The following is a 10,800-nucleotide window of genomic DNA, read 5'->3' as shown; positions in this document are numbered from 1 at the left end:
TTTTTTAATAAGATACTCACAAATGATAAAGGTAATTTTCTAGGGTTCAATTAAACTAAACAGAAGTTGAAGGATCTAGCTATAAAATAAAAAAAGTTCAGGGACTCTATTATAAAATTTCAATGTCAAATCCATCAAAAGATCTTGTACTAAAATATGTGATAGTTTTAAAGAGAAAAATATTTTCTGGACGCAACAGTATAAAAACGTAAACAATTTTTTAACGGTTGAAATTCGGGGACGAGCTTCTTGGATCCAGTGCATTCCAATAAACTGAAACCAATCAATCAATTTCGCGGGTTAAATAACTACAAAAACATGGACCCCACCTCTACCGAACCAGCGACCACCGCCACTCTTCTCCTCCCTCACCGCTCGCTTCTCTTTCAAAACCTTTTACTGTTCTTCTGGCACCTTCTTCTTCTCACCAGTAGTATCATCATATTCAGTTTACTAACCCTAACCGCACCAATCGAAATTGAAAAAAAATATTAATTTAATACTCAAGATATGAACACAACCGCCAATCTCCACCTTAAACCACCAACACCGCAGCGGCAGAGGCAGCGGCAGTTTCTTCACTCCAATGTCCTTCACAACGCCTTCCAATTCCGCAAATTCCGCTTCTACAAACGCCGTCGTATTAAACGAACGACAACGCACCTCACAGTCCGCAACAACTTAATAGAACCATTCCAGAGCTTTCTCTCTCAGTTTCCGTCTCAAAACTCTCTCGATTTTCTCGCTCCGGTTCTAGGTTTGGCTTCCGGTTTAACTTTTTATATCTCTCAATTCAAATCAGATAGTAATAGTAACGGCTCATTAATCAAATCGAATATCGGCGAGTGGATTCTCTTTACTAGCCCTACGCCGTTCAACCGTTTTGTATTCCTCCGTTGTCCTTCGATATCGTTCGAAAGATTCGAGAATTTGAACGAGAGATTGGTAGATGAAGACAGGCATTTTGTTAGGCTGTGTCGCGGGAGCATTCAATCTAGTGGTGGATTAGCGGAGGAGGAGGAATTATTGGAGTATCAGAGAGTATGTGTGAGTACGGATGACGGAGGTGTGATTTCGATTGATTGGCCGGCGAATTTAGAGTTGAGAGAAGAACATGGATTGGATACTACTCTGTTGCTTGTTCCTGGAACTACTGAAGGTAGTTTGGATAAGAATGTCAGGGAGTTTGTGTGTGATGCGCTTAAACGAGGGTTTTTTCCTCTCGTTGTTAATCCGAGAGGATGTGCTGGTTCTCCGCTTACCACTCCGCGGTAATTGAAAAATCTTTTATGTGGCTATTTTATGTTTTATGCAGCTCTGTTTAGGCTAATGTAATAGCCGGTTTAGTTAGATAGACTTAGAGGGAGAATAGTATGAACTTGAAGCTTGATGGAATAATAGAATAATGTCGGTCTCACTTAAGGAGCAATGGAGAAAACATCTTATAAATTGGACTATGCGCTTTTTCTAACAGGTTATAATTGAGTTTTATCTATTTATATTGCATATAGTCGGTTGATTGCTGTTAGTGCCATATGCATAACATGATTAGAGAAATAAGATTTTTTTATATTAGACTGACTAAAAAAGGAAAAATAAGGTTGTGGATGAACACGCCATGTAGTAGGGAGACCAGATACACTTCAAAGAATGGCTTTCAGGATGAGGAAATTATCTGTCACGAGTTGCATTTTAAAATTCTATTTCAAGATGTTTAAAGTAGGGCTTCTTAACTGCTTTATTTATGTAGGTTATTTACAGCTGCTGACAGCGATGATATCTCCACAGCTATACAGTTTATCAACAAGGCAAGGCCATGGACAACATTGATGGGAGTTGGCTGGGGATATGGTGCAAATATCTTGACTAAATATTTAGCCGAAGTTGGTGAGAGAACACCGCTTACTGCCTCCACATGCATTAATAATCCGTTTGACTTAGAGGAAGCAACAAGGTACTCTCCTGATCACGCTGCTTTGGATCAGAAACTTGCTGGTGGACTGATAGATATCCTGCGGTCTAATAAGGTTGCTCGTCTCTTTGGACCTTTATTTTTTCTGAATGAGAATTATTTGTATCCTTTTGTTGTTGCTGTGTTATACCCTACAAATATGGTCGATGTAAAATGAATGATACTATGTGCATCACTTTAACGGCCGTTTTGAATGCAGTGGTAAGTAGACTTTATTTTTTGATGAATCTCACAGGAACTGTTTCAAGGGAGAACAAAAGGGTTTGATGTGGAAAAGGCTTTAAAGGCAAAGTCTGTTCGTGATTTTGAGAAAGCAGTATCTATGGTATCTTATGGCTGTACAGAAATAGAAGACTTCTATTTTAAAGCTAGCACCCGAGATTTGGTTGGGAATGTTAAGATTCCTGTTCTCTTTATTCAGGTGCAAGTTTTGTACTTCTAATATCTTGTTGCTTTCAGTTATGTATGTGATTGGTCTTATACTACATGTTTAAGCGTCTAATCAGTGATAATTTATCAAAATTCAGAATGATAATGGGACAGTGCCATTATTTTCCACCCCACGCAGTTTGATTGCAGAAAATCCATTTACAAGTCTCCTTTTGTGCTCCCGTGTGCCTTCTCACGTTAGGAGTGGCAGATCTGCTGAATTGTGGTGCCAGAACGCAACAATTGAGGTGATGTATTGTCCTTTCTTTTGATAGTTTTGGAATGCGAATACTCGTATGTGTTGGCATGGAATTGATTGTTGTGTATATTTTAACTTTGGGCTGTCTATAGATGCAAATTTATTACGATAAGCTCATGATATATTTAGTTCAGAATAGAATGTTTAGGATGCGATAATTATTCTTAAGACATTTTAAGTGTTGATTACTGTGAATATTAGTTACTTGTAAACTCTGTGATGAATACAAGTAAGTTTGAACAGATTGTACGACTTTTTATTGAACTATACTAGGCTCACAAATCAATGCATAAACACATGTTTTTTGATCAGTACGGTCAGTAGAGAAATGTTAAAATCATTTCCTTCTCCTTTATTGTTGAAGAAATTTGGTGGAGTCCAACTTTAGACATTGCGAATGATTTTCTGACTAGTATACATGCGGTGCTTACAGTGGCTCTCTGCAGTGGAGCTTGGGATTTTGAAGGGTCGCCATCCTCTTTTGAAAGACGTAGATATTACCTACAACCCTTCAAAAGTTTTAACTCTCATGGAAGGCAGAACATCTGGTAAAAGATTTAAACATGATAAGTTCTTTGATTTTAGCTTGACCCAATGCTAATGGGTATGTCACAGATCCTGTTAAAGAGGTGCTTGATGATACTAGTACTGCGCTCCAATCAAGATCTAGACAAGATTCTCACAGAAATTTGAAACTTGAAGAGGGATTGCAAGAAACTGAGAATGGTGTATTGCAGCAGACCAGCTCCATTGATGCGGAGTTGGTCAAAGAGGAGGTCACTGATCATGTAGACACTGAAAATGGTGAAGTGCTGCAAACAGCACAAATAGTTATGAATATGCTTGATATTACCATACCAGGTGTTTTGAAAGAAGAAAAAAAGAAGAAGGTACTAACAGTTTTTTATATACGAGACCGCTTATAAGTAAGCATTTGCTATACTTTTTCTGAAAAGTGGTGGTCTCCTTTATCTTGTTTTGTTGTCTCTATGTCTAAATGCACAAAAATAAATAAAGATTGGGAAAGCTGATCCTTGCTATCTATTATTATACCATTTCTTCCCAGTAATACTAATGTGCTTTTCCTTGTCCAAAATTTTCTGCATTTGGACAGTGAAATTTCAATTGATTCTTCCCAGCTTTTCAATGTTTTTAAAACTGTAGAGAATGATGTCCTCGTGAAATATAGAAAATTTGGGTACCTTAAGTTAACTGTATTTTCTTTCTTCAAATTTTCTGGAGGTACTATCTATTATCACGGCTCTCTGTTAGACATGCTTAGTTAGTCCTGAGCGAAAACAGTGATTAGGATGCTTGTCTATTTTAAGAAGGAATAAATAGAGCCTAAAGTTAGAAGGATGTGCAATTTATGTGGCTGCAGTTGTTTAATATTAAAAAGGTAAATTTGTTTCCTTAAATTGCTGTATGTGACATTAGTGTTGTATTCTGTCTTTGTAATGTCTGCTGTGTATATTTCATTTTCTTATAGAAGTCGCTGAGAGCATTTATTTGTGTTAACTTACTCCTACTACTTATTTTGACCTTACAGCCGTCTACTTGCTTAACTAATCTGTGATTCACGTGTTCAGGTCTTGACTGCTGTTGGCCAAGGAGAGACAATTATGAAAGCCTTACAAGATGTTGTACCGGAAGATGTTCGTGGAAAGCTTACCGCTTCTGTATCTGCAATTCTGCATGCTCAAAATACAAACTTAAAACTTGATAGACTTCTTGACATTGGTAAAGTTCCTGCTATATCACCAGGGATCGAGTCAAAATCAGAAGCTGAAGCTACACTTAAAGATCCTCATATATCAGATGAGATGAAAGTGGTTGATACTTTGGCTGATGGTTCTGATAACAGTCAACCTGGATCCGACAACTCAGCCACAGGGCAGGATCCAGACCTTCATTGTATTGAAAATTTGAATGAATCCAGTGATATAGGTCAACCTCAATTGCTGAGAAGTCAACAAGGTGATACTTCTAGTTCTAGTAGCAAGGGCACTAGTGATTTAGGAAATAATCATGAAAATGACGAGCTCATAAAAGAAAAAGATCTGGTTTCTGACAGCAATGAAAAGGGAAAGAGTGCCAAGCCAAATATTGATAGCCTCACTGAAAAGACAGGTGGCACTGAGGAAGCAAGTGCCAATCAGGAAGGTGGGACACCTCAATTAGAAACAAAAAAGCAGAGTACTATCATGGAAAATGAAGAGAAATCCATGAATTCTTCAAGTGATCAAAGTAAGACGGTGTCTGGCAACATAGCTGAAGAAGCTCCTTCACCCGCAGAGTCCTCCACTGACTCCCAACCAATGGAAAGAGAAGGCAGTGAAAATTATAAAACTGAGATCAAAACAGAGTCATCTGTTCCCGATCAACATAGACCTACTGTATCTGATTCTAATCCTCCTACATTCAATGTTTCTGAGGCGTTTGATGCTTTGACAGGAATGGATGATTCCACCCAAGTTGCTGTTAATAGTGTATTTGGTGTCATAGAAGACATGATTTCTCAGCTCGAAGAGGAAAAAGATGATGAAAATAAGTCCGAGGCTGGAGATAAGATTGAAGATGATTTGGTTGATTCTACACAGAGAACAACACATGCTAATAGCGACCACTTACTAAGTTCTAATGGTAAGAATGAGTTGGGAGCACAATCTATTATTTCAAATGATTCTTCTGTTGATAAAAATGAAACTAATGATTTCAACCCACAGACTGTTGTGAGTAATGAATGGGTAAAAGAGGAACCTGCGAAGAATTCCATATCTGACGGTGAGAATAGCAGACATGGTTCTCAGGGAAGTACTATCAGTAACTATGAAATTGAGGAAGGAACAAAGAAAACTAAATTAATTGGTGGTAAATTTTTGGCTAATCACGCCGATCGACATGTAAATAGCATTCCATTGTACATAAGTGCAAATTCATATCGCGACTATCTACAAAATGAATACCTCCGTAGATTTCTTCTCTCAAAGATGCCAAATAGCAAACCACTTGATCTAGATACAACTACTGCTTTATTGCTCGACTATTTCCCAGAAGATGGTCAATGGAAGCTATGGGAGCAACCGGGAATTATTGGAGAATCTACAAATGATGTTACAACTGATGATAGTGTTAACAGAAGGGATCAGGTCCACCATTTTGCAAAATTGAGTGCAGATAACTATATAGAGCCATCCTATGTCTTATTAGAAACAGATAAACAATCTGAACCTGTTGAAGAATATAGCACTGAGGACCATTTTCAAGTACATGCTGCAAATGGCGATGACAGATTGGAGGAGTTGAGGCAGTTTGTGAAAAATATCATATTGGACGCCTTGAAAGTTGAAATTGATCGGAAGCTAAGTCCAGATGACATGAAGGAAATGAAATCTGATCTTTCTAGAGATCTTGAGCAGGTGGCATATGCTGTGGTATTGGCCATTGTACGTAATAAGAATACTCTATGCTTGCAAGAAAACTTCAGTATTCAAAGTACGTCTCAAAAGCTTGGTACTCTTCAAGGAGAGGACTTAGTAAAAGCCATTTCTTCCGCTGTCCAGAGCGCAAGTTATTTGAGAAGAGTGCTACCAGTTGGTGTTGTTATTGGCTCTAGTTTAGCTGCTCTGAGAAAATATTTCTATGTAGGTACCAGGCATGATAGCGTCCTAACATTCATTGAGCAAACAAAAACGTCTGTGGAAAAAGAGCCAGATAAGTCCAATATGGAGGCTGACCTGAAGCTTACTCACATAAGCAATAAAACTACCAGTATTAGTAAAATAAGGAGTAGAGTGTCGGAAGAAGCTGAACTGAGAAGTAAAAACAATGACAGCATGATGTTTGGTGCTGTTACAGCTGCTTTAGGAGCGTCTGCTTTGCTGGTGCAGCAACAGGTATTGTTAAATTTCCTTAGATGCTTTACTAAACTTCTAGCAGGCCCTTTAAATCTATCTCTTCAGGATTCTAGTTTTGTCAAGTAGGGTTGTAACGCTCGATACCCATTATCTTTGTTTTTGAAATAAATATCTATGTTGATCCGGATGTCCTACTCTGCTGTTTGATTTTTGCTTGTTCTCCATGTGCAAGCAAGTTTTGGGATTTGGTAGTGTATATCTCTGGGATCATCAATTTTCTATCTTGTTGTCAACTGATGCAGACTCTTCTTTCTGTCATTTGACACACATCAAAACACAAAGTATATGCTTTTCTTCTACTTCTCTTTCATCCTTTTGTTTATTTTATTTTTATTTTCTTGATGTTCTTCTGTTGAATAGATATAGCAAGTGCATATTTTCCTTTGGAGGTTATTCTTTTTGTTCACGTGAGTGCTGGTTCACCAGAAGTGATCATATGCTTTCCATTAGTATTTGTTTTCAGGCCTTGTGGTTTGTTTGCATCTCCTCTTGTCTTCCATATTTATTTGAATATGCAAGAACTTCATATGCTTAATGTTAAATTTATGATTTGCATGTGGATTCAGAGCAAAGACAGGAATATTGCTGAGAGTTCATCTTATTCCCAAAACGAGAAAGTGAATCAGATGAAGGAAATCCACAAAGTTGATGAGCAAATGTCGGAAAAAAATGATAATATAGCTGCAAGCCTTGCTGAGAAAGCCATGTCAGTTGCTGGTCCTGTGATTCCTACAAAGGAAGATGGAGAAGTGGATCAAGAAAGGTCTTAAAAATTCCTTACCCATTGTTGTTTTATGTAAAACTTAGACATTTTAGTATTCAAAATTTGTATGTGCGCAAACAGGTTGGTTTCCATGTTAGCAGACTTGGGACAAAAGGGTGGCATGTTGAGACTGGTTGGTAAAGTTGCTTTGCTTTGGGGTGGCATACGTGGTGCTGTAAGTCTAACTGACAGGCTTATCTCATTTCTCCATTTGGCTGAGCGCCCCTTGTACCAGAGGTAATTTGAACTCCTGAATATATTTGCATTGCATGTCATCTTTTTCCCTTCTTCTCTCTCTTTTTGTCCTCCTGCCACCATCCGCTGTTTTATGCTCATAAGGCATTTCAATATTCAAACCCAAGAGTTAAGATTGTGTCTATAGGTCATTGTAGCAAAATTATATGGAATTTTAGCGAAGTACATAATCTTAAGAATGATTAATCTTAAACGGATCTTCTTAAAAAGCCTGTTTCCATTTTCTAGATTTCCTTTTAATGACTTGGCTATTTTGATGACCGCAATTAAAGTTGAAACATTAGTTGCTGCTATGTATTGCAGCTTGTCTGCCATTACTAGCATTCATATCATAGAGAGTCCAGACTTGAGTAACCCAAAAATTACATCAAACAAGCTCTATGAATACTAACTCGTATTACATCCCCAATCACATTACTCCTAACAGAAACGGGAGAATCATAGAAATCAAAAACTGAGAGTTCCAATTGGAAGCATCATGGTCTTATTTTTGCATAGCATTCACATTGTTTTAGCTCCAGATGGTAGTCCTTTAAATCGGAGCTCAATATATTGTCTTTTTTCTTTGCTAGACCAATTCGTATCAAAATTGTGTGTTAACCATATCTCTTTCATTGATTTTTTCTTCCAAGGATTATTGGGTTCTTCGGCATGGTGCTCGTTTTATGGTCCCCAGTCATTGTTCCGTTGCTTCCGACTCTTGTGCAGAGCTGGACAGCAAATATACCTTGCAGATTCGCAGAGCTTGGTAGCATTGTTGGCCTCTATATTGCTGTCACGATACTGGTAATGCAATGGGGAAGAAGAATTCGCGGGTTTAATGATCCACTAGAAGGATATGGGTTGGATTTAACAAAACCGCCTAAGGTATGGCTGTAAGCTAAGTTTAAGATTTTCTGTCTTTAGGTGAACGTAATGTTTAAACTGCAGTCTTTCTTGTCTCAGCAAGTCATCAAGAACAGTTACAGCTCCTTTAATTTCTTATCTTTGTTCCCTTCCATTTCTTTTAGCCTTATTTCCTAGCAATGATAGAGCCCAGCTAAACATATTGTAAATTAGACACTAGGAATGCACTTTTCCTCGAAAAGTATTTGAAGCAGATGGATTACATATAATGACAGCCTGATTATCCCAACTGGTTTAATGTCGATCTCACTGCTTGCAGATCCAACATTTCTTAATCAGCTTGATTGGAGGAGTCATGATGGTTCTATCAATACAGTCTGTAAATGCTCTGTTGGGCTGTGTGTGTTTCTGCTGGCCTTCAAGTCTTCCTACATCTTCTTTAGATGCCATGGCATTTCTCAAAGTAAGCGGGAAAATAATTACACTTGCTGTTCAAGGATTTGCAACAGCAACCGGTGTTGTGTTTGTTGAAGAACTGCTTTTTCGGGCGTGGCTGCCTGAAGAGATTGCCGCTGATCTTGGTTATCATCAAGGAATCATAATTTCAGGACTTGTTTTTTCTCTTTTCCAGAGGTAAACCCTTTATTTACGATGCTATGTCATCACTTTCTATTGCATTTTTCTCTACAGAAAATGTTTGAGGGATATAGTCGTCATTTTCTTCCGATAGGCCAAAGTATGATACTAACTTTTCTCCCAATGTCTACAGGTCTCTGTTAGCAATACCTGGTCTTTGGCTTTTCTCATTGGCTCTTGCAGGGTTTCGACAAAGAAATCAAGGCAGCCTTTCCATTCCAATTGGATTACGTGCAGGTATCATGACGTCGAGTTTTATTTTGCAAACTGGCGGCTTTTTAACCTATAAATCCAATTACCCTCTGTGGGTTACCGGAACTCACTTATTCCAACCCTTTAGTGGAGTTGTTGGTATTGCATTTGCTTCAGTACTAGCCATAACTTATTATCCAAGGCAGCCATTATAGAAAGGAGGAGCAACTGAAACTTCTCTTTGTTTCCCGAGCCTACAATGAGTTACACCGACAGTCCGAAAAGGTTAAAGGGTCATTAGGGAATAAACAAAAGTTCATTTTACCCCTTCAATTTGGGACAGAAGATCAAAAGAGTTCCAAGTTCGTTGTTTTGAACAAAAACATCAACAATCTATCAATTTTAGGTCATTTTACACCTTTGATCACCAAGAATGATGTCAGTTTGACATCAGCTCAGGGTGTAAAATGATTCAAAATCGACAAGCAGTGGGTGTTTTTGTCCAAAATCATAAATTTGGATTCTTTTGACATTTGTTCTCAAGTTTGAGGGGCAAAATGCACTTGTATTGAAAGAACATTTTTATTTTAGCATTAGCTAATGCTACCTTGTGGTATCTAGCAATATGAAAAGATTTGGCTAGGATTTTCCAAAAGAATTGAGCGACTGATGGTTACTGCTGACGAGGAAAAAAAACTCTCCGCAACCAAAGAAATAAGAGGCAGAGAGCAGAAATTTTGATGTATAGTATAGTATAGATGCGTTAAGTCTTGAGTATGTTGTATAAATCTCAAAAAGGCAGTGTATAATTTTGTAATTAGGAAAATGAATTATATGTGTAAGTATTAGGAAGAAGTCCGTAAATAATTGCCAAGTTGCACTTGGTGCGTATGTCACTTTTAAAGCCTTGTAAACTATGCTCTTATATCCTTTAGAAGAAGGTTAAATTAAATACCAATAAATTACTAATTAAGTTATAAGCACTCTTCTTTTTAGATTTAGCATTAATTTTCAAATTTCTCTTGAGTTCAAAACATGATTCTTAAAATTAAACCAAAAAGATAATAGTATTACATTGGGTTTCATTTATATACCACCATGGTTAAATCCAACCTGGATCAGGTGGTTAAACATGAAAATCCAGAATCCAACCATAGAGTTGGGTTTGACCACTCCGAAAATCATTTCTGTTAAAAATTCTCTTAAACCTATTGAATTGGCTAGGTATACCTTGACCTGGATGACTCGTACATAGTTCGATCGGTTTTAGTGGATTTCTATGTCAACTTATTATAGTTTGACTGCCATTTTTCAAATACAGTTTATAAAAGAGTTTTAAATGATTTCAAAAATATAATTTGATAGCCATTTTCAAAAGCAGTTTATAAAAGGATTTAAAACGGCAAACAGTTTACAAAGGTTTGCAACAATTTAAAAAAAAATAGTTTCAAACAGTTTATAGAGATTTCAAAACAGATAACAAAAGTTTCAAATAGTTTACAAAGATTTCAAACATTAAACAGTCTATAAC

At 37.3% G+C, this 10,800-nt stretch overlaps 1 protein-coding gene across 2 annotated transcripts; it reads left to right on the top strand.

Annotated features, from left to right (window-relative positions):
* Positions 1-229: 229 nt before the first annotated feature.
* On the top strand, positions 230-10,249 carry LOC126667212 (uncharacterized). 2 transcript variants are annotated; one of them, XM_050360175.2, is made up of 12 exons: positions 230-1,271; positions 1,751-2,027; positions 2,208-2,393; positions 2,500-2,649; positions 3,094-3,208; positions 3,288-3,550; positions 4,250-6,556; positions 7,144-7,340; positions 7,422-7,577; positions 8,228-8,462; positions 8,761-9,074; positions 9,211-10,249. In XM_050360175.2, the coding sequence occupies exons 1-12, from the start codon at positions 511-513 to the stop codon at positions 9,482-9,484; spliced, it is 5,235 nt and encodes a 1,744-aa protein (XP_050216132.1). In that variant the 5' UTR covers positions 230-510; the 3' UTR covers positions 9,485-10,249. The 2 variants fall into 2 exon arrangements, with proteins under 2 accessions (XP_050216132.1, XP_050216131.1); XM_050360174.2 differs by having other exon boundaries at positions 3,276-3,550.
* Positions 10,250-10,800: the final 551 nt, after the last annotated feature.

The sequence above is a fragment of the Mercurialis annua genome, linkage group LG2 (genome assembly GCF_937616625.2).
Source record: "Mercurialis annua linkage group LG2, ddMerAnnu1.2, whole genome shotgun sequence".
NCBI classification, from domain to species: Eukaryota; Viridiplantae; Streptophyta; class Magnoliopsida; order Malpighiales; family Euphorbiaceae; genus Mercurialis; species Mercurialis annua.
This window is presented reverse-complemented; position numbering and strand designations above follow the sequence as displayed.